Source organism: Rattus norvegicus, chromosome 1 (assembly GCF_021556685.1).
Source record: "Rattus norvegicus strain SHRSP/BbbUtx chromosome 1, alternate assembly SHRSP_T2T, whole genome shotgun sequence".
Classification (NCBI taxonomy): Eukaryota; Metazoa; Chordata; class Mammalia; order Rodentia; family Muridae; genus Rattus; species Rattus norvegicus.
This window is the reverse complement of record NC_141534.1, coordinates 86,584,154-86,608,787: the sequence shown is the minus strand read 5'-3', so window position 1 is coordinate 86,608,787 and position 24,634 is coordinate 86,584,154. Positions and strand designations below refer to the sequence as shown.

At 38.4% G+C, this 24,634-nt stretch overlaps 1 protein-coding gene, 2 non-coding genes and 1 pseudogene across 3 annotated transcripts in view; 2 read left to right on the top strand and 2 right to left on the bottom strand.

Annotated features, from left to right (window-relative positions):
- Ncl-ps3 (nucleolin, pseudogene 3) overlaps positions 1 to 24,634 on the top strand; it is a 421,287-nt pseudogene that overhangs the window by 74,900 nt on the left and 321,753 nt on the right.
- LOC134485278 (alcohol sulfotransferase-like) overlaps positions 1 to 24,634 on the top strand; it is an 85,984-nt gene that overhangs the window by 49,666 nt on the left and 11,684 nt on the right. The window contains exon 4 of the mRNA XM_087606690.1: positions 24,238 to 24,332. Coding sequence (XP_087462816.1) covers positions 24,238 to 24,332 — 95 coding nt within the window. The remainder of the gene's footprint in view (positions 1 to 24,237; positions 24,333 to 24,634) is intronic.
- LOC120100121 (U6 spliceosomal RNA) lies at positions 7,397 to 7,503 on the bottom strand. The gene has a single exon (XR_015655750.1). It is a non-coding gene; the product is annotated as a U6 spliceosomal RNA (small nuclear RNA).
- Positions 11,725 to 11,797, bottom strand: Trnag-acc5 (transfer RNA glycine (anticodon ACC) 5). Its single transcript has one exon. It is a non-coding gene; the product is annotated as a tRNA-Gly (tRNA).

The following is a 24,634-nucleotide window of genomic DNA, read 5'->3' as shown; positions in this document are numbered from 1 at the left end:
GCGGTGTCTCCAGCAGGGGTCCTGCCGCTCCTGGGCCCTCCCCCACGGGAGCCCAGAGGCCTTATACAGTTTCCTCTTGGGCCAGGGATGTGGGCAGGGGTGAGCAGTGTTGGTGGTCTCTTCCGCTCTGCAGCCTCAGGAGTGCCCACCTGACCAGGCGGTTTGGTCTCTCTCTCACCGGGTCTGGGAGCAGAGAGCTGCTGCGGGCCGGGATCCGCGGGTGTGGGACTTCCGGTAAACACAGAACGTGCCCGGTTCTAGAGAAATTCTGCTTCCGTGTGTCCCAAGCTCACCAGGCAGCTTTCTTGCAGCAGAAAATTTGGTCTTACCTGTGGTCCCGAGGCTCAAGTTCGCTCGTGGAGTGCTGCCCAGGGGCTCTCTGCAGCGGCAGCAACCAGGAAGACCTGTGCCGCCCCTTCCGGGAGCTTCAGTGCACCAGGGTTCCAGATGGTCTTTGGCTTTTTCCTCTGGCGTCCGAGATGTGTGTGCAGGGAGCAGTCTCTTCTGGTTTCCCAGGCCTGTCTGCCTCTCTGAAGGTTTAGCTCTCCCTCCCACGGGATTTGGGTGCAGAGAACTGTTTATCCGGTCTGTTTCCTTAGGGTCCGGCGGTGTCTGTGGCAGGGGTCCTGCCGCTCCTGGGCCCTCCCCCACGGGAGCCCAGAGGTCTTATACAGTTTCCTCTTGGGCCAGGGATATGGGCAGGGGTGAGCAGTGTTGGTGGTCTCTTCCGCTCTGCAGCCTCAGGAGTGGCCACCTGACCAGGCGGTTGGGTCTCTCTCTCACCGGGTCTGGGAGCAGAGAGCTGCTGCGGGCCGGGATCTTGATTAGTTTCTTAATCAGTAATAAATGTGTTAGTATAATATGTAAGTCTTACAACATAATTATTTTCTCAATTATATAAGTAGAAAGATTCATAAAGGGAAATTATGGAATGTATAAAACATAGTTTGTAAATACATCACAATATTGGGTCTCCAACATTAAAGTTATTGACCTTTGGATATGTAAATAACCTATATTCTTTTTTTTTATTAACTTGAGTATTTCTTATATACATTTCGAATGTTATTCCCTTTCCCGGTTTCAGGGCAAACATGCCCCTCCCCCCTCCCCTTCCTTATGGGTGTTCCCCTCCCCACCCTCCCCCCATTGCTGCCCATCCCCCAACAGTCTAGTTCACTGGGGTTTCAGTCTTAGCAGGACCAAGGGCTTCCCCTTTCGCTGGTGCTCTTACAAGAATATTCATTGCTACCTATGAGGTCAGAGTCCAAGGTCAGTCCATGTATAGTCTTTAGGTAGTGGCTTAGTCCCTGGAAGCTCTGGTTGCTTGGTATTGTTGTACATATGGGGTCTCGAGCCCCTTCAAGCTCTTCCAGTTCTTTCTCTGATTCCTTCAACGGGGGTCCTATTCTCAGTTCAGTGGTTTGCTGCTGGCATTCGTCTTTGTATTTGCTGTATTCTGGCTGTGTCTCTCAGGAGCGATTTACATCCGGCTCCTGTCGGTCTGCACTTCTTTGCTTCATCCATCTTGTCTAATTGGGTGACTGTAGATGTATGGGCCACATGTGGGGCAGGCTCTGAATGGGTGTTCCTTCTGTCTCTGTTTTAATCTTTGCCTCTCTATTCCCTGCCAAGGGTATTCTTGTTCCCATTTTAAAGAAGGAGTGAAGCATTCACATTTTGATCATCCGTCTTGAGTTTAATTTGTGCTAGGCATCTAGGGTAATTCAAGCATTTGGGCTAATAGCCACTTATCAATGAGTACCTACTATGTGTGTCTTTCTGTATTGGGTTAGCTCACTCAGGATGATATTTTCCAGTTCCAACCATTTGCCTATGAATTTCATAAAGTCATTGTTTTTGATAGCTGAGTAATATTCCATTGTGTAGATGTACCACATTTTCTGTATCCATTCCTCTGTTGAAGGGCATCTGGGTTCTTTCCATCTTCTGGCTATTATAAATCAGGCTAAGATGAACATAGTGGAGCACGTGTCTTTTTTATATGTTGGGGCATCTTTTGGGTATATGCCCAAGAGAGGTATAGCTGGATCCTCAGGCAGTTCAATATCCAATTTTTTGAGGAACCTCCAGACTGATTTCCAGAATGGTTGTATCAGTCTGCAACCCCACCAAAAATGGAGGAGTGTTCCTCTTTCTCCACATCCTCTCCAGCATCTGCTGTCACCTGAGTTTTTGATCTTAGCCATTCTCACTAGTGTGAGGTGAAATCTCAGGGTTGTTTTGATTTGCATTTCCCTTATGACTAAAGATGTTGAACATTTCTTTAGGTGTTTCTCAGCCATTCGGCATTCCTCAGCTGTGAATTCTTTGTTTAGCTCTGAACCCCATTTTTTAATAGGGTTATTTGTCTCCCTACAGTCTAACTTCTTGAGTTCTTTGTATATTTTGGATATAAGGCCTCTATCTGTTGTAGGATTGGTAAAGATCTTTTCCCAATCTGTTGGTTGCCGTTTTGTCCTAACCACGGTGTCCTTTGCCTTACAGAAGCTTTGCAGTTTTATGAGATCCCATTTGTCAATTCTTGATCTTAGAGCATAAGTCATTGGTGTTTTGTTCAGGAAATTTTTTTCCAGTGCCCATGTGTTCCAGATGCTTCCCTAGTTTTTCTTCTATTAGTTTGAGTGTGTCTGGTTTTATGTGGAGGTCCTTGATCCACTTGGACTTAAGGTTGTACAGGGTGATAAGCATGGATCGATCTGCATTCTTCTACATGTTGACCTCCAGGTGAACCAGCACCATTTGCTGAAAATGCTATCTTTTTTCCATTGAATGGTTTTGACTCCTTTGTCAAAAATCAATTGACCATAGGTGTGTAGGTTCATTTCTGGGTCTTCAATTCTATTCCATTGGTCTATCTGTCTGTCTCTGTACCAATACCATGCAGTTTTTATCACTATTGCTCTGTAATACTGCTTGAGTTCAGGAATAGTGATTCCCCCTGAAGTCCTTTTATTGTTGAGGATAGTTTTAGCTATCCTGGGTTTTTTGTTATTCCAGATGAATTTGCAAATTGTTCTGTCTAACTCTTTGAAGAATTGGATTGGTATTTTGATGGGGATTGCATTGAATCTGTAGATTGCTTTTGGTAAAATGGCCATTTTTACTATATTAATCCTGCCAATCCATGAGCATGGGAGATCTTTGGATCTTCTGAGGTCTTCTTCAATTTCTTTCTTCAGTGTCTTGAATTTCTTATTGTACAAATCTTATACTTGCTTGGTTAAAGTCACACCGAGGTACTTTATATTATTTGGGTCTATTATGAAGGGTGTCGTTTCCCTAATTTCTGTCTCGGCTTGTTTCTCTTTCGTGGAGAGGAAGGCTACTGATTTATTTGAGTTAATTTTATACCCAGCCACTTTGCTGAAGTTGTTTATCAGCTTTAGTAGTTCTCTGGTAGAACTTATGGGATCACTTAAATATACTATCATATCATCTGCAAATAGTGATATTTTGACCTCTTCTTTTCTGATCTGTATCCCCTTGACCTCCTTTTGTTGTCTGATAGCTCTGGCTAGAACTTCAAGAACTATATTGAATAAGTAGGGAGAGAGTGGGCAGCCTTGTCTAGTCCCTGATTTTAGTGGGATTGCTTCAAGTTTCTCTCCATTTAGTTTAATGTTAGCAACTGGTTTGCTGTATATGGCTTTTACTATGTTTAGATATGGGCCTTGAATTCCTGTTCTTTCCAGGACGTATATCATGAAGGGGTGTTGAATTTTGTCAAATGCTTTCTCAGCATCTAATGAAATGATCATGTGGTTTTGTTCTTTCAGTTTGTTTATATAATGGATCACGTTGATGGTTTTCCGTATATTAAGCCATCCCTGCATACCTGGGATGAAGCCTACTTTATCATGGTGGATGATTGTTTTGATGTGCTCTTGGATTCGGTTTGCCAGAATTTTATTGAGTATATTTGCGTCGATATTCATAAGGGAAATTGGTCTGAAGTTCTCTTCCTTTGTTGGGTCTTTGTGTGGTTTAGGTATAAGAGTAATTGTGGCTTCGTAGAAAGAATTTGGTAGTGCTCCATCTGTTTCAATTTTTGTGGAATAGTTTGGAGAATATTGGTATGAGGCCTTTTATGAAGGTCTGATAGAGTTCTGCACTAAACCTGTCTGGGCCTGGGCTCTTTTTGGTTGGGAGACCTTTAATGACTGCTTCTATTTCCTTAGGAGTTATGGGGTTGTTTAACTGGTTTATCTGTTCCTGATTTAACTTCCGTACCTGGTATCTGTCTAGGAAATTGTCCGTTTCCTGCAGATTTTCAAGTTTTGTTGAATATAGGCTTTTATAGTAAGATCTGATGATTTTTTGAATTTCCTCTGAATCTGTAGTTATGTCTCCCTTTTCATTTCTGATTATATTAATTTGGATACACTCTCTGTGTCCTCTCGTTAGTCTGACTAAGTGTTTATCCATCTTGTTGATTTTGTCAAAGAACCAACTTTTGGTTCTGTTGATTCTTTCTATGGTCCTTTTTGTTTCTACTTGGTTGATTTCAGCTCTGAGTTAGATTATTTCCTGCCTTCTACTACTCCTGGGTGTATTTGCTTCTTTTTGTTCTAGAGCTTTTAGGTGTGCTGTCAAGCTGGTGACATATGCTTTTTCCTGTTTCTTTCTGCAGGCAGTCAGCGCTATGAATTTTCTCTTAGCACAGCTTTCATTGTGTCCCATAAGTTTGGGTATGTTATACCTTCATTTTCATTAAATTCTAAAAAGTTTTTAATTTCTTTATTTCTTCCTTGACCAGGTTATCATTGAGTAGAGCATTGTTCAACTTCCACGTTATGGCATTGTTCAAATTCCCACGATATGTGGGCATTCTTCCCTTATTGTTATTGAAGACCATTTTTAGGCCATGGTGGTCTGATAGCACGCATGGGATTAGTTCTATCATTCTGTACCTGTTGAGGCCCGTTTTTTGACCAATTATATGGTCAATTTTGGAGAAAGTACCATGAGGAGCTGAGAAGAAGGTATATCCTTTTGCTTTAGGATAGAATGTTCTATAAATATCTGTTAAGTCCATTTGGCTCATGACTTCTCTTAGTCTGTCTACGTCTCTGTTTAATTTCTGTTTCCATGATCTGTCCATTGATGAGAGTGGGGTGTTGAAATCTCCCACTATTATTGTGTGAGGTCCAATGTGTGTTTTGATCTTTAGTAAGGTTTCTTTTACGTATATAGGTGCCCTTGTATTTGGGGCATAGAGATTTAGGATTGAGAGTTCATCTTGGTGGATTTTTCCTTTGATGAATATGAAGTGTCCTTCCTTATCTTTTTTGATGACTTTTAGTTGAAAATTGATTTTATTTGATATTAGAATGGCTACTCCAGCTTGCTTCTTCCGACCATTTGCTTGGAAAATTGTTTTCCAGCCTTTCACTCTGAGGTAGTGTCTGTCTTTGTCTCTGAGGTGTGTTTCCTGTAGGCAGCAGAATGCAGGGTCCTCGTTGCGTATCCAGTTTGTTAATCTATGTCTTTTTATTGGGGAGTTGAGGCCATTGATGTTGAGAGATATTAAGGAATAGTGATTATTACTTCCTGTTATATTCATATTTGGGTGTGAGGTTATGTTTTTGTGCTTTTCTTCTCTTTGTTTTGTTGCCAAGACGATTAGTTTCTTGCTTCTTCTCGGGTATAGCTTGCCTCCTTATGTTGGGCTTTACCATTTATTATCCTTTGTAGTGCTGGATTTGTAGAAAGATATTGTGTAAATTTGGTTTCGTCATGGAATATCTTAGTTTCTCCATCTACGTTAATTGAGAATTTTGTAAGATACAGTAACCTGGGCTGGCATTTGTGTTCTCTTAGGGTCTGTATGACATCAGTCCAGGATCTTCTGGCCTTCATTGTTTCTGGTGAAAAGTCTGGTGTGATTCTGATATTTCTGCCTTTATATATTACTTGACCTTTTTCCCTTACTGCTTTTAATATTATTTCTTTATTATGTGCATTTGGTGTTTTGACTGTTATGTGACGGGAGGTGTTTCTTTTCTGGTCCAATCTATTTGGAGTTCTGTAGGCTTCTTGTATGCCTATGCGTATCTCTTTTTTTCGGTTAGGGAAGTTTTCTTCTATGATTTTGTTGAAGATATTTACTGGTCCTTTGAGCTGGGAGTCTTCACTCTCTTCTATACCTATTATCATTAGGTTTGATCTTCTCATTGAGTCCTGGATTTCCTGTATGTTTTGGACCAGTAGCTTTTTCCGCTTTACATTATCTTTGACAGTTGAGTCAATGATTTCTATGGAATCTTCTGCTCCTGAGATTCTCTCTTCCATCTCTTGTATTCTGTTGGTGAAGCTCGTATCTACAGCTCCTTGTCTCTTCTTTTGGTTTTCTATATCCAGGGTTGTTTCCATGTGTTCTTTCTTGATTGCTTCTATTTCCATTTTTAATTCCTTCAACTGTTTGATTGTGTTTTCCTGGAATTCTTTCAGGGATTTTTGTGACTCCTCTCTATGGGTTTCTACTTGTTTATTTATGTTTTCCTGGAATTCTTTCAGGGATTTTTGCGATTCCTCTCTGTAGGCTTCTACTTGTTTATTAATGTTTTCCTGTGTTTCTCTAAGGGAGTTCTTCACGTCTTTCTTGAAATCCTCCAGCATCATGATCAAATATGATTTTGAAACTAGATCTTGCTTTTCTGGTGTGTGTGGATATTCCATGTTTGTTTTGATGGGAGAATTGGGCTCCGATGATGCCATGTAGTCTTGGTTTTTGTTGCTTGGGTTCCCGCGCTTGCCTCTCGCCATCAGATTATCTCTAGTGTTACTTGTTCTGCTATTTCTGACAGTGGCTAGACTGTCCTATAAGCCTGTGTGTCAGGAGTGCTGTAGACCTGTTTTCCTGTTTTCTTTCAGCCAGTTATGGGGACAGAGTGCTCTGCTTTCGGGCATGTAGTTTTTCCTGTCTGCAGGTCTTCAGCTGTTCCTGTGGGCCTGTGTCTTGAGTTCACCAGGCAGGTCACTTGCAGCAGAAAATTTTTTTTTCTTTTTTTTTATTCCCTTTCCCGGTTTCCGGGCAAACATCCCCCTCCCCCCTCCCCTTCCTTATGGGTGTTCCCCTCCCAACCCTCCCCCCATTGCCGCCCTCCCCCCATAGACTAGTTCACTGTGGGTTCAGTCTTAGCAGGACCCAGGGCTTCCCCTTCCACTGGTGCTCTTACTAGGATATTCATTGCTACCTATGGAGTCAGAGTCCAGGGTCAGTCCATGTATAGTCTTTAGGTAGTGGCTTAGTCCCTGGAAGCTCTGGTTGCTTGGCATTGTGGTACATATGGGGTCCCGAGCCCCTTCAAGCTCTTCCAGTTCTTTCTCTGATTCCTTCAACGGGGGTCCTATTCTCAGTTCAGTGGTTTGCAAAAATATGGAACGCTTCACGAATTTGCGTGTCATCCTTGCGCAGGGGCCATGCTAATCTTCTCTGTATCGTTCCAATTTTAGTATATGTGCTGCCGAAGCGAGCACGAGATACTAGAAGTTCTTATCATACGTTATACAGGTTTTTATAGTTTGTATGTGCTTGTCGCAAGTTTTGACGCTATTAGAAGCTGTGGCACTGTTGTAATATGTGTGCACTTGTTAGGTTGTGTGTGTACTTCTGGATTTGGGCTTTAAGATCCTCATCCTCAATGCATGGAAGCAGTGTTCTGCAAGCAGACTTCAGATGAAGATGTAGAATTCTTAGCTCCTCCTGTAACATGACCGCCTGGTTGCTATCATGTTCTCACCTTAATGAAAATGGCCTAAACCTCTACACCTGAAAATCCAGTCCCAATTAAATGTCATTTATAAAGTGTTGCCTTGTTCATGATCTATTTACAGCTATAAAACATTAGTGAAGACACAGATCTTTTTCATGTTTGTTTGAGACATCCTAAGATATTTTAACTTATTTGTGATTACTATGAAGAGTGTTATTTGCCTACTTTCTTTCTCACCCGATTTATCATTTGTATAGAGGAAGGCTACTGATATGTTTGCATTCATTTTATGTCCACTCACTTGGCTGAAGTTGCTTATCAGCTGTAGAAATTCTATGGTTGAATGTTTGGAGTCGCTTATGTATACCAGCATATCACCTGTAAATAGGGATATCTGTTTTTCTTATTTGCCAACTTGATCTTTTTCTTGTCTTATTGCTCTAGCTAGAAATTTGAGTACCATACTGAAAAGATACAGGAAGAATGGGCCTCCTTCCCTTGTCCCTCACTTTAAAGAAATTGCTTCAAGTATCTCTCCATTTAATTTGATACTGGCTGCTTGTTTTCTGTATATTCCATTTATTATGTTTAGGTATGGGCCTTGAATTTCTGATCTCTCTATTCAACATGAATACGTGTTGTATTTTGTCAAATGCTTTTCAGCATCTAATAGGATTGTCATGGGAATGGATTACATTAATGGATTTTTGTATACGGAAGCAAACTTGCATCCATGTCATGAAGCCTATATGGTTGTAAATGATAGTTTTTATGTATTCTTGGATTGGGTTTGCTAGAATTGCATTATTTTTGTATCAATTTTCATAAGTGAATCTGGTCAGAAGCTCTCTTTGTTGGGTCTTTGCATGGTTTAGGTATCAGAGTAATCGTGGCTTCAGAGAATTAGTTATGTAATGTTCCTCCTGTTTCTATTTTATGGAACAGTTTGAGCAGTATTGGTATTAACTGTTCTTTGAAAGTCTGGTAGAATTCTGCTTTGAAGCCATCTGGCACTGGACTTTTTTTGATTGGGAGGCTTCTGACATTTCTTCTATGTCCATTGGGGATATGGGCCAGTTTACATAGCTTACTTGCACTCACTTTAACTTTGGTATGTGGTATCTACTAGAAAATCATCTATTTCATCTATATTTTCCAGTTTTTTGAGTATTGGCTTTTGTATTAGAATATGATGATTTTTTTGAATTTCCTCAGTTTCTGTCCTTTTCCTTTCTGATCTTGTAATTTTTAATTGGTTATTTTATTTATTGATATTTCAAATGTTATTTTCCTTCCTAACAACCCCCTTCGACTAGCCTGCTAACTCTCCTTCTCTGGTGGTGCTCACCCACTGGCCCACCACACTCCTGCATCAGGTCCCTAGCATCCCTGTATCCTAGGTCACCAAGCCTTCTCAGTACCAAGCGGATTTCTTCCTTTTGATTCCAGATAAGCCAATCCTCTTCTACATATCCAGCCATGTTTCTCACTATGTAAAAAGTTAGTTTTGTCCAAACTTCCCCATTGGGGTCCCTGGGCTCAGTCCGATGTTTGGGTGTGTACATCTGCATGTCCAGCTCTGGCAGAACCAGGGCTATTCTAGGCTCCTATTAATAAGCACATTTTGACATCAGCGATAGTGTCTGGGTTTGTTGTCATTTGATGGAAGAGATCCCTAGGTAGGGTAGTCTCTTCAGTTTCTGCTCTATTCTTTGGCTGTGCATTTTCTTTTGACAGGAGCAATTCTGTATTAATAAAATTGATGTGGGTTGGTGTGTCCTCAATCCTCAACTGGAGGCCATGCATATCTACTGGAAATGGTCTCTATAGGTTCACTATCCCATTTGTTGGGTATTTCAGTTAAAGTAATCCCCTTTTTATCCTGGGAACCTCTTGGGTCCCTGGTATCTGGGACTTTATAGTAGCTACCCTCAGGTCCCATTCCCAACTGCTACATACCTACTTTCAAATTACTAACCCTCAGTACTTCTCCCCCATCTTCTCCCATAGCTGAACTGCCCCCCTTTTAATCTCCCCTTCCTCTCACATTCCATGATCCCATTCTCCCTCTACTTCCCAGAAATTATTCTCTTCCCCCTACTGAGTAGTACTGTAGCATCCACACTTTGATGTGATCTTCTTTTTTCCTGGCTTTCCTGTGATCTGTGAGTTTCATTGTAGGGATTCTGAGCTTCTTTTTGGCTATTATCCACTTATCAATGAGAACATACCATGGGTGCTCTTTTGTGATTGGGGTACCTCACTAAGGATAATATTTTCAACTTCTTTCAGTTTGCCTGCAAATTTCATGAAATCATTGTCTTTATTAACAGAGAGGTATTGCTTAGTGTAAATGTACCATATTTTATTTATCTATTTCTCTGTTGAGGGACATCTGAGTTCTTTCCATCTTCTGGCTATTAAAAGTAAGGCTGCTATGGACATTGTGGAGCATGTGTCTTTTTTATATGTTGAAGCTTCTATTGGGCATATACTAGGAATAGTATATCTGGGTCCCCAGATGGCTCTATGTCCAATTTTCTAATGAACTGCCAGACCTATTTCAAGAGTAATTGTGTGAGCTTTCAATTACACAGGCAATGGAGAAGTGTTCCCCTTTCTCCACATCATCACCTGTCACGCCCACCTCGGCCGGCAAGGAAGAGGCAACATGGTTGGATTCTTCTCAACAGCCTTTACTGCAGGACACCTTCATTGTTGACACAGGGAGGCGGTGGCGGCGGCGGCAGCAGCCAGCCCTAAGTCTTACAGCTCTAAGTGTTACAGCTCCAAGTGTTACAGCTTCAAATGTTACCGCCCCCGAGCAGCAAAGCCGCTCGCCTTATATACACAGCAGTATGCTAATATTCTTTCAGGGATTGGTGGGGCACGAGTCACCCCACTGTCATCCCAGCTACTTGTCCTCCAGAGATTGGTGCGGCATGAACCTCCATTAGCATAGTACCGCCCCAGCCAGACTGACTTCAGGTGCAAAACCCCACGCATGCGCAGTACTGTTGTTCACCACAGGAGGGCGCCAGATTCACCTCATTATCATACAGCTGCCCTGACAGGGGAGATGCCTGTGCATGCGCGGTAAGTTATTCACATTCGGACGGGGCTGGCTGTCGGCGCCATCTTTACTTCGCCGCGCCATTCCCTACAATCACCAATGTCTGTCACTTGAGGTTTGATCTTAGCCTATCTGACTAATATGAAATGGAATCTCAGGGTTGTTTTGATATGCATTTCCCTGATGACTAAGTGTGTTGAACATTTCTGTAAGTTCTCAGCCATTTGAAATTCTTCAGTTAAAATGTCTCTGTTAATTCTGTACCCCATTTTAAATATGGTTATTTGATTCTCTGGAGCCTAACTTCTTGAATTCTTTGTATAATTTGGATTTTAGCCCTCTATTGGATTTAGGGGTGATAAACACCTTTTCTCAATTTTGGCTTGCTCTTTTGTCTTATTTACATTGTCTTTTGCCTTTCAGAAGCTTTTCAATTTTATGAGGTTCCATTTGTCAATTCTTGATCTTAAAGCATGAGGCATTGATAGTATGTTCAGAAAAATTCCCCCTATGCCAGTGATAGGGGAATATTCTAATAGATTCATTGTATCTGTCATTTTGTAGAGGTTCTTCATCCACTTGGGCTTGAGCTTTTTACAAGGAAATTGGAATAGTTAAATTTGGATTCTTCTACATGTTGACTGCCAGTTGCATCAGCACCATTTGTTGAAAAGGCTGTCTTTTTTCCACTGGATGATTTTGGCTCCTATGTCAAAGATCAAGGGACCATAGGTTTGTGGGTTCATTTCTGGGTCTTCAGTTGTATTTCATTGATCTGTGTGTCTCTTTAGCAATACCATATGGGTTTTCATCACTGTTTCTCTGTAGTATAACTTGAGGTCAGCTATGGTGATTCTCCCAGAAGTTTTCTTATTGTAGAGAATGGTCTTTTTTTTTTTTTTCTTTTCTTTTTTTGGAGCTGGGGACCGAACCCAGGGCCTTGTGCTTGGTAGGCAAGCGCTCTACCACTGAGCTAAATCCCCAACCCAAGAATGGTCTTTTACATACTTGTTTTCTTTCTTTCTTTTTTTTGGGGGGGGGGTTATTCCAGATTAAGTTGAAAATTTCTCTTTCTTTCTCGTTTTAGAATTTAGCTGGAATTTTGATGGGAAATGCATTGAATCTGTAGATTTCTTTAGGTAAGATGACCATTTTTACTATGTTAATCCTTCTGTGAGCATGGGAGAACTTTCCATATTTTGAGGTCTTCGATTTCTTTCTTCAGAGAATCCAATTTCTTTTCATACAGGCATTTTTCTGTTTTTTTTTTTTTTGTTTTTTTTTTTTGTTTTTTTTTGTTTTTGGCTAGGATCACACCTAGATATTTCATATTAATTTTGACCATTGTAAAGAATGTCATTTACCCAATTTCTTTCTCTGTCTATTTTCCCTTTGAGTAGAGGGATGCTACTGATTTGTTTGAGTTAATTTTATTTTCTATCCATTTGACTGCAGTTGTTTATCAAATTGAGGATTTTTCTCATGGATTTTTTTGGGTGACTTTTGTATACTATTTTATGATGAACAAAGTGTCATATCTTGACTTCCTCTTTTCCAATATGTATCCCTTTGATCTGCTTTTGTTGACTAATTCCTCTGGCTAGAAATTCAAGTAGTATATTGAGTAGATGATAGGAGAGTGGGCAGGCTCACCTTATCCTTGATTTTAGTCGCATTGCTTAAAGTTGCTCTCCATTTAGTTTGATGTTAGCTACTGTTGGCTGTATAATTGTATTTAGGTATGGAACACGAATTCCCATTTTTTACAATATTTTTACCACAAAGGGGTGTTGTATTTTTCAAAGGCTTTTTCAGCATCTAATGAGATGACCAGGTGTTTTTTTCTTTGAGTTTGTTTATATAATAGATTACATTGAAAGATTCTTGTATATTGAACCATCCCTGCATCCCAAGCATAAAGCCTACATGTTCACGGTGAATGATCATTATGATGTATTCAGGAATTTTATTTGCAAGAATTTTAATGATATTTCTTCATCAATATTCAGAATGGAAATTGGTCTGAAGTCTCTTTCTTTGTTGGGTCTTTGTGAGCTTTAGGTATTAGTGTAAATGTGACTTCATTGCATTTATTAGGTAGTATTCCTTCTGTTTCTATTTTATGTAATACTTTGAAAAATATTGATAATATATCTTCGTTGAATGTCTGATAGAACTCTGGTCCTGATAATTTTTTGGTTGAGAGACTTTTAATGATTGCTTCTATTTCCTTAGGAAATAATTTAGATTGTTTATCTGCTCCTGATTAACTTTGATAACTGTTCAGTTTCAGTTTTGTTGAGTATAGACTTTTGTAGTAGGATCTGATTATTTTTATTTATCTCAATGTACTAGCTGTTGGTTTTGTTGATTCTTTGTATAGTTCTTTTGTTTCTACTAGGTTGATTTTAGCTCTGAGTTTGTTATTTCTTGCCATCTACTTCTATTTGCATGTATTTGTTCCTTTTCGTTCTAGAGCTTTCAGGTGTGCTGTCAAGCTGTTAGAATATGCTTTCTCCAGTTTTTTTGCATGCCCTCAGAGCTATCTTCAATATCACTTAAATAAAATCAATTATCCCCCACCAAAAGCAAACAGACTTAGAACTTTTCTTGATGTTGATTTTTTATCCTTTTTAGACTGTACACACACATTATATGGGGACATGAAACTTGCTATGGTTTTAACCCATTCTGTAGCCTGCATCTATACATGATTAATGTGTTTCATTGGACTATAGATGCCTTTTGACTTAGCAAGTTTCTACTTCTCCATTATTGGCATGGATTTCTGAGTGGAATGAGTCTTATTCAGAAAATCCTTCCTGTGCCTCTATACTACTATTTCCCTCAACACTTTCTTAGATTTTGAGTCTGCTCTTGAGGTTCGTGATCCAGGTGGGATTGATTCGTGTGTGTGTGTCTGTGTGTGTGTGTCTGTGTCTGTGTCTCTGTCTGTCTGTTTGTGTCTGTTGGTGTCTCTAGGTTTGCACACTCACTCTTCTACATATAGCATTCCAGTTTCCCAAGAACCATTTACCGAAGCTCTTGTTTTTCAAATGTATACTTCGGTCATTTTGTCAAACATAAGGAGCCTATAGTTTTGTGTCTTGCTTTTCTTTTCCGTTTATTTCTATGTCTGTTTTTATAGCAGTGGATTGTTGTTTTTAATTACTATATCTCTGTAGTATATCTTGATTTAAGGTACTTTTTTTAAAGATTGGTTTGAGTATATGGGAGATTTTTTGCTTTCATATGAATTTATTATTGAATTTATTTTTGGAAATTTTATACATGTATAAATTACATTCTGATTACTGAAACCCTTCATCCACACTAATCTCCCTCTGCCTTTATAAATCCCCTTTCCATATAGTTCTCTTTTAAAACCTTCATATCTCTATTTGTGATCCAGTATTATAACCATTATTAGGATCATCTGTGAGACTGTGGGTTGAAGCACTCATTCAAACCTAGTAGGAGCATCAGTTGGTATACAACTGAAGACCACGACTTCCTACCACCCAGTATCTTTCAGTATCTAGCACTTCAGCAGGGAATAGTGATGTTTCATGAGTCTCCTCCCCAATCTATGATTCACTCTTGATGAATGCCAAGTCTTGTGCACACCCATTCCCAACAGCTCGAGATGATTTTAATTGCTACGTTTATTTGCCATGTTCAGAAGACAGCATTATACAGCACTTCTCTTTTAACTCCTACATTTGCTCCACTCTCTCCTGCAATAATCTCTGAGCATTAGAGTGTTGTTGTATAAAGTATCCATTTAGAAATTAGCATTTAGCAAGTCTTAATGAATTTTATGATTTTTTATTAATTCTGTGGATAATGACATTAAAATTTTTATTGGGATCGTGCTGGATCTGTACATTGGCTTTGGTAGGATGGCAGCTTTTTTTTAACACTAATTCTCCTAGTCTTTGAACAGAAGAAGATATTTCATGGCTTACTATATGCCTCACCATGTTGAGGTTTTTGTTCTGGAGGATACATCACCATTTTCTTGAATTCATTACCTTTCTATTGTTGTGATAAAAGATAATGAGCAAGGCAACATATAGAAGAAATGCTTTGGGGCTTATGGCTTTAGAGAGATAATGGTATATCATTACTATGGTTGGAAGTATGACACCATTCGAGTGTGCACAGTATTGGAGCAACATTTGAGATCTCAGACATTAATTCATAACCAGGAAACAGAGAGATAACTCAAAATGGTGCCAGTCTTTTAGAACCTTAAATCTCACTTCTAGTGAAAAATTTTCTCCAGCAAGTTCACAGCTTCTAATCTTCCCAAGTCATCCACCAAATGGGCACCTGATATTCAAATGCCTTAAACCTGTACAGGACATCTCTTTAAAGCAAGTACACTGTGTTATGTTTATTCTGGGATACTTTCTTGAGGCATCTGTAAACAGATTTATTTCTCTGTTTTGTTTCTCTATTTGTCATTGGTAGATAGAAAATCTATTAATGTTTATATGTTAATTAATTTTATATTTCGTGACTGTGATAAAAGGCTTTATCAGATCCAAATGTTTTCTGGAAAATTCTGAACTCTTATCAATAGAATTCTATCATCTAAAAGTAAAGGTACTTTGGTATGTAAATAATTCCATTGCATATTGCATATTGATATTGCATATTATCCATTACTCATTACATATTTCATATTTATGCTTATATTTATATTTATAATATACATCTCTATCTCTCTCTCTGTGTGTGTGTGTATGTTTATAATATGGTAGTACATGAATGACTATGTAGGCAGATAGAGACATAAGGAAAACTTCTACCATGTGGATTTAAGTCGTCAAATTAGCTGCAAACAACTTTTCCTCTTGAGCCATTTCACTACCCTTTGAGGTGTTCATAAATTTGGTTAGAAAGCATTTTTCAATTTACTTTTCAATGGGATATTTTGTATATTTACATTTCAAATGTTATCCCCTTTCCTAGTTTCCCTTCTGCAAAATCTCTATTTCACTCCTCCTATCCCTGTTTCAATGAGGGTGCTCCCCACCCACTTACCAACTCCCACTTCACTGCCCTGGCATTTCCCTACACTGGGGCATCTGGGCTTCAGAGGATCAAGAGCCTGTCACCCCTTTGATGCCAGAATTGTTTTTGGTGGTTTTGGTGTCTCTATATGGGATGGATCCCTAGGTGTGGCAGTCTTCGAATGGCCTTTCAGTCAGTTTCTGTTCCATACATTGTCCCTGTATTTCTTTAGACAAAAGCAATTCTAGGTTAAAAATTTGGAGATGAGTAGGTTGCCACAGCATCCAACCAGTTTCCTTGCCTAACCTCTGAATATGGTCAATACAGGTTCTCCCTCCCCTTCATTGGGCATTTCAGCTAATCTCATCCCAATTGTGTCCTGGGAGCCTCTTGATTTCCTGGCACCTGGGACTTTTTGGTGGCTACCCACAGTTTCCCATCTCCATTGATATACACCTCTGTCCAACTTAATGACCTTCTGTATATAATCCACATCTCCTCTCATACATGATTGTGCCCCCATTTCCCCTGCCCCTCCTCTCTTCATTCCAGGTCTTTCCTACCACCTGCCTCCTGTGAGTATTTTGTTCCTCCTTCTTAAAAAGACTGCAGCATCCACACTTTGGTCTTTCTTTTTCTTGAGGTTCATATGGTCTATCAATTGTAACTTAGCTATTCTGAACTATTTGTCTAATATCCACTTATCAGTGAATACATACTATGCGTGTTCTTTTGTGTTTGGTTTGCCTCATTCAGGAATATTTTTCTAGTTCCACCTGTTTGCCTAGAAATTTCATGAAGTCATTGTTTTCATTAGCTGAGTAGTACTCTATTGTGCAAATGTACCACACTACCGGTATTCACCCTCTGTTCAAGGACATCTGATTTCTTTTCAGCCTCTCTCTATTATAAATAAGGATGATATGCACATAGTGGAGCATGTGTCCTTGTAATATATGGGGCATATTTTGGGTATATGCCCCGTAGTGGTATAGATTGGTCCTCTGATAGTACTGTGTCCAATTTTCTTTGGAACCAGCAGACTGATTTCCAGAGTGGTTGTACCAGCTGTAATCCCACCTACAATTAAGAAGTCTTTCTCTTTCTCCACATCCTTGTTTGCATCTTCTGTCACCTGAGTTTTTCATCTTAGCCATATTGATTGGTGTAAGGTAGACTCTCAGGGATATTTTTTCATTGAGAAATTTCCCATCCATGTTCATCATAGATTTTGTTCTACCCTTTTCTTTTTTGTTGAATATTTGTCTGATTTTGTATCTAGGTAATGTTTTAGAAAAACACTTTAGTTATGTGCCTTCTATTCCTTTTTTATGGAATTGTTTAAGAACCATAATGCTCTCTGAATGAATGTCTGGTAAAATTCACATGGAAATTATGTTAACATTTGAAAATGTTTTGCTTATTTTAAGCCTGTTCATATTTTGAGGTTTATTTTGTTTGATTGTGTAAGTGTTCTCCCTGCATATATGTGTGTTTGCTTTAGGTGTCAGGTATCTAGGTTTCAATAATTTATTGTGAGCTTCCAGATGAGTACTGGAAAATGATTCCTTGTCCTATAGAAGAACAGTGAATCCTTTTAACAGCCAAGCCACGTTCCATCTGTAATGGCTTAATTGTATTAAATGTTTTAGAATTTTCATTTTGGTAGGTTTTGTGTATGTAGAAACTCATCCATAACTTTTAGTTTTTAGGTGTAGTGGCATGATTTTCAAGGTAAACTCTAAAAAATTTCTGAATTTCATTTCTCCCTGTCATAATAACTCACCTTCAGTTTCTAATTGTATTAATTTTGGTGTTTGTTATTTCTTCTGGTTAGGTTAGGTAAGATTTGATCAATATTGATTATATTTTGAAGGAAAAAACATGTTTCATCAAGTCCCTATATTGGTTTTCTTTTTGCTCCTGTTTCCTTTTCTCTAATTTCTACACTGTTGTCACTGTTATCTTTCCACCTAATAAGTTTGGTATTTGCTTTTTTTCTCTTTCCAGAATCTGAAAATGAATCATAGCAGTTTCTTTGGTTTCTTAAGGGAGGTATTTTGAGCTTTAAATTTCTGTCTTAGGCAATTTTTTATTGTATCCCATAGGATAAAATTCGTTTTGTTTTCATCTTTATTTGTCTGTAAGAGTCTTTTTGTTCTTGACTTCTTCAAGGACTCATTTATTACTCAGTTGTGAGTACTTATATCTCTATGAGTTTGTTTGCATTCTGGAATTTCTCTTTTTATTTATTTGTAGTCATTTCATTTTTGTTAGGTAGAATATTAGAAATCATTTTGACTTATGTTGGTTAAGATATTTTATTTTGTGCTAAAAAATATCTATTTTAGTGATATTTCCATGAGCTGTTGAGAAAAATTTGTATTCTGTTCTGTTTAGATATAGTGTTCTATAAATATTTCTTAAGCCTGGGACATCATTTAATTGTGTTTTTTAAAGGGGATAATATTCAGAGTGAGACTACTATTTGTGATTTTATATTTTATATTCTCTGTGTAGAAGTGGGTTGATCTGCTATTAGAATTGCAATGACCTCAGCATGCATTAATCAATACAAAGTTATGTTTAACATTTCTCACCAGATTTTGATTCAAGTCTGTTGTGTCAGGTTAAATCAGCAACATTTGCTTGCATTCTGGTTCCATTTGCGTGGAACACTTTGTTTGATCATGTCATTATAAGGTCCCATCTATCTCTTATGATAGCATGCAGCAAATATATACTTCTTACTTTTTAATTTCTTTATTAGATATAATTCTTTACTTACATTTCAAATGGTAATCCCTTTCCCGGTTTCCTTTCCATAAGCCCGCATCCCCACCGCCTCTCTCATACAGGTGTTCCCCCATCCACTTCCCTTACTGCCCCCAAACATTCCCTTGCACCAAGGGCTTTGCCTGCCACTGGTGCCCCAACAAGGCTATTCTCTGCTACATATGCAGTTGGAGCCCTGGGCCAGTCCATGTATAGTCTTTCAGTAGTTGTTTAGTCCCTAGAAGCTCTGGTTGGTTGGCATTGCTGTTCTTATGGGGTTGCAAGTACCATCAGCTCTTTCAGTCCTTCCTCTAATTCCACTAAACGGCATGCTCTTCTCAGTTCAGTGATTTGCTGCTAGCATTGACCCCTGCACTGAGTATGCTCTGGATGTGTCTCTCAGGAGAGCTTTATATCTGGCCCCTTTCAGCATGTACTTTTTAGCTTCACCAATCTTATCTAGTTTTGGTGGCTGTATCTATATGAGCCACATGTGGGTCAGGCTCTGAATGGTCATTTCTTTCATCACTGCTATAAGCTTTGCTTCCATATCTTCTCCTATGGATAATTTCCCCCTTTCAGGAAGAATTGGGAGCATCCACATTTTGGTCATCCTTCTTCTTGAACTCCCTGTTGTCTGTGGATTTCATGTTTGATAATTGAAGATTTTGGGCTAATATCCACTTATCAATGAATGCATAACAAGTGTGTTTTTCTGTGATTGGGTTTCCTCATTCAAGATGATATTTTCTAGTTCATTGCATTTACTTATGAATTTCATGAAGTCACTGTTTTTAATGGCTGAAATACTCCATTTTGCAGATGTACCATATTTTTTGAATCCATTCCTCTGTTGATGGACATCTGGGTTCTTTGTAGCTTCTAGCTATTATAAATAAGGTTATTGTGAACTTAGTGGAGCATGTGTCTTTGTTGTATGTTGGAGCAACTTTTAGGTATATACCCAGGAGAGGTATGGTTGGGTCTTCAGGTAATGGAATGTCCAATTTTCTGAGGAACCTCCAGACTGATTTCCAGAGTGGTTGTACCAGTTTGCAATCCCACCAACAATGGAAGAGTGATCCTCCTTCTCCACATCCTCACTAGCCTCTGCTGTCATCTGAGTTTTTATCTTAGCCATTCTGACTGGTGTGAGGTAGAATCTCAGGGTTGTTTTGATTTCCATTTCCCTGATGAGTAAGGATGTTGACCATTTTTTTTTAGGTGCTTTTCAGCCGTTCGATAATTCTCAGCTGAAATTTTTGGTTGGTAGTCTTTTAATAACTTCTTCTATTTCTTAGGGAGTTATGGGTTTCTTTAGATGGTTTATCTGTTCCTGACTTAACTTTGGTACATGGTATCTGTCTAGAAAATTGTTCATTTCCTCCAGATTTTCCAGTTTTGTTGAATATAGGCTTTTATAATAGGATCTGATGATTTTTTAATGTCCTCAAATTCTGTTGTTATGTCTCCCTTTTCACTTCTGATTTTGTTAATTTGGATACACTCTCTGTGACCTCTGGTTAATCTGGTTAAGGGTTTATCTATCTTGTTGCTTTTGGATGCAATCTATAAGCCTGTGTCTTTTGATTATAGATTTTACATTAATGAAATATTATCATTGAATGGTGCCTATTTTTTCAATATATTCATATTTGTTTGGATTATAAGAGACAGCAGAAATCCAGTCTCTAAAAAAGTCTTTTGAAAACATAATATGTAGTATGTGCCTTTTCAATATAACTGTGGTACAATAAAAAAAAATCCATCTCTCCCCTTTTCTTTTCTTTTTCAAATTGAATATTATTTTATTTGTATTTCACATGTTATCCTCTTCCACAGTTTCCTGTCCATAAACTCCCTGCTCCTTCTCCCTCCCCTTTGTTCTATGAGAGTTCCCCCCCATCCACACACTCCTTTCCACCTCCTCATCCAGATGTTCCCCTACACTGGGGGATTCAACCTAGGCAGGGTCAAGGACTTGCCCAGGGGAGACCAACTAGGCCATCCTCAGCTACATATGCAGGTACGTTCATGGATCTGTCCATGTGTACTCTTTGGATGGTGGTTTATTCCTTTGGATCTCTGGTTGGTTGGTATAGTTGTTCTTATGGGTTTGCAATCCCATTCAGCTCTTTCAATCCTTTCCATAACTCCTCCATTGTGAATTGTATCTTGAGTAATCTGAGTTTTGGGCTGATGTTCCCTTATCATTGAATATATACCATGTGTGGGTTTTTTTTTTTTTTTGTGATTGTATTACTTCACTCGGTATGATATTTTCTAGTTCCATCCATTTTCCTAAAATTTCATGAAGTCATTGTTTGAATAGCTGACTATTATGATATCTATTAATGCCTTTCATTTTGATTATTTTGTCAAGTTACTGAACCTGGTCTTTTATGTCTTATTCAACTATTGGTCTAGTTTGGTTTTTAGTTTTTCTGATAAAATACTGTTACCAGAAGAAACTGAGGAGCAGAAAGTGCTTATCTGATTTATACTTTCAGGTATAACATCTACCTACTGGTGAAGTGAGGGACAGTATTTCGAGAAGGAATTGAAGTGAAACCTGTTTACAAATCTGCATACTGAATTACTCAGTGTCTCACTCTCAGTTAGTTTTCTCATACAGAACAGGTCCACGTTTATGCTGTAAGCCATACCACCTTAGTGATAAATAAAGACAATCTATCAAATACACAGCCACATGACAATATGATGGAGGCTTAACTGAGACTCGAAGGTTACATGCTGGGATGTACATTTAGTTTGTAGAACAGACGTGGTGACTATTAATTCATTTCACATATTTTACAAAATACAGCTTTTTGATTTCTTCTTCAGTTAGGTCAGACAACACTGTTAGGCATAGTACTCTTACTTGTAGTGGTTACCTTTTTAGAACTCGAAATGAAGATTTCCAGCCTTTCTACCTCTAAAATTGTAGTTGGTGATGTTTTAAAGATTTATAATATGACTTGGTGCCTTTTATCTTTACGTGTGTATGTTAATCGTGAAGTATGAATTACTCACAGTGGGCAGGAGTACATCAGATTGTGTACAAATGAAGTTACAGAAGATAGTAAGTCACAATGTTGGTAGTGGGGACTGAACAAAGATATTCTGTGGGAGTAACAAGTGCTTTTAACTCCTGAGCCATCTCTGAAGTCCTATCATTTTAAAAATCATCCATTCCAATTAATACTGCCTACATAATTTTGGATGTATGAATATCAAGTGGAGTTGTATAAACTCTCATAAAGTGAGCTGACTCTATTAAGGAAGTTATCAATCACTAGTAGCTCTAGGTGGCACATCATGACCAATCTCTTGCTTCACAATGGGACTAAGTCTGGCTTAAACTTCAGATCATATACACATTGCCACAACTGCTGAGCTCATATGTCAAACTGCCATGAAGTATCCAGAAAACACTGTTTTAGAAATTCATATACCACGTCTTCCTCTAGAGTATGTCTCATCCCCATTCAAGTTGATACCTGAAGCATGGAGAAAAAGGTTTAATATAGAAGCCCTATTTAGTTCTCACCATTCAAAAGTCTCTTATTGTCTGTACATTTAAGAGCTATAGGTCTATAAATTAATCACCGTTCACTACATGGATAAACTTTTCTGATGGTGAATGAGAAATGAAGTAGTCTATAATGAAAACTCATAATGAGTTGGTTTCTGAAGAATTTTTTTAAAAAGCCTATTCTTAGAATTAATAGGTTCTAGATATTAGAAATGGTGTCCTTCAGAAGTAAGTTGGATTAGTATCAAATGTTGGCTCGTCTTTCCTGAATTGTCTGCTGTTAGAATTTCAGTTAGAAAAGTAGTAGATCTTCCTACTACTTTTGTTTGTTCTTGATTTATTTTCATAAATTTTGTGTTTTTACATATTTTCAATCTTTGTAAATTTAAAAAGTAAATATAACTTGTTCTACTAAATTTGCCAGTATGCACTCCAGTATGCTATATATTCCCCAGTAAATCTATACCACAACTTAAACTTTTTTCAAAAAATACAACACACTCAAGCTAATTTGTGTTGCTCAAATATACATGGATGTGGTGCCATCCATGTGGGCATGAGAAACCTAAGTGTGGTCCTATACCAAAAGGGTGTGGGAGTCTTTCTCATCTAGCAGTTGTAAACTGCAAATAGATATTCAATCGGGAGTGGGGTCTCAGGACACACTCCCCCATCCATCTTGGGATAAAATCAGGCTTTATGTTATGTAGTTTTTCAATAGGCAAACATTGATGATATGACAACATGAACATAACAGCCAATTTATATTCAGAGGACAATATTCACTCTGGACACTTTTATAGCACTTCACTCCATTCTCTAGCTTTTACTTTCTAATTCCGGCTCCATAATATTTCCTGAGCCTTGCCTAGGGGATAAGAGAAATCATATCAGTGACTTCGAACTCACAATTATTCTGTACATTTTGATCACTTAATAGCCCCTGCATTAACTAATGCCACCTGCAAAAATTAATCTCTAACAAATGTAAAGAACAGCACAAATCCATAGGTATAAATACAAATATTTGAAGGTAGTTTGACAGTATGACCATTCAGTAAAATGGCAATAGGAACTCTACTTTGGAATTATGATATCTCCAGCCATGGGGTCATGACCAGGTTTATAGTACCAGGGATGTGTTTAACACCGCCCCCCCCCAAGTATCCATCCTCAAATCCAATCAGACATCATTTCAGTTACTGCAAAACAATTTTATTATTATTGCACTACTATGCACATCTGGCTTGGCATATATGTGTTGTAGAATGTGAGACAAATGTAGGATAAGAGCATTATGTGCAAAATCAGGGGCTTAAATTTGAAAAGTACGATCTGGAAAAGATACCTCACATAGGGAGTTGCAGACATAGTTACGCTGAGTAGAGTGATTCCGTTTGAATTTCTCTGACTCTTGTCTTCCAAACTGGGCAGTGCATCATATATTTCTCATAATTAATAGATCAGCCTCTAGCACATATACTGTTTATTCTAAAACATGATAAGCATTCTCTCTCTCTCTCTCTCTCTCTCTCTCTCTCTCTCTCTTATACAAACACATACACACACACACAAGCACACACACACACATGCCTTATTACCTTCAACTGACATCATATAGCCTTGATTCATACCTCCATAAAATTTCACCATTAGGTTGCTGCTTTGGTGGAAATCTTTCTTTCCAACCCCATATAACATAACATTTTCCCATCTCTGTCATCACATCTTTCTGTCTTCCTAGTGCACCTCATCATGAAGCATAAGCTAACAGGAATACCCTCTCAATTCCAGTATTGGTGTGATAGATTTCTCCAAGTACACACTCCTGTCCTTGTAGCTTGACAGTAGGATATCTCCTCCTGTCATCAGTGATTTATCTGTATGGTGATGATTTTGTTAATGATCCTGATTTTACAACTTCTCTATATGTGTATTTGCCTCAAACACCATGTTTAATTCTATAAATACAGAGTAGTTCAATTTTTCTTAGTGAAGATTTTTGCTGCTGCTTTCACAAAAGTGAAGAAAGTCAAGCAGACCCTGTGTTAAGGCTTTATAACTGACAATTTACTTCTCCCTGAACACAGTTGCATATGGATCATGGTTTGAGCACATCCGTGGCTGGCTGTCTATGAGAGAATGGGACAACTTCTTGGTACTGTACTATGAAGACATGAAAAAGGTGAGCATCCATCTTACAATCACCACACAATTAAGAGCTAGACTCTAGCAATGAAAAAAGGTTACTGAGAACTGTGATTTTTCTTGTTCGTTTTGACTTTTTCAAAATTATCTTGTATTAATTAAAATAACTTTTAAATGTGAATGTATTTGATCATATTCACCCTCTCCCAGAGGCTTTCCAGATGATCTATGCCTCCTTATTCACCCAATTTTAAAGTTTTTCTACAAAACATGTAGTACAAGAACAAGCCTCCCAAATCAAGAAAAGAAAATATAGGAGAATGCAATATAAAATAATGT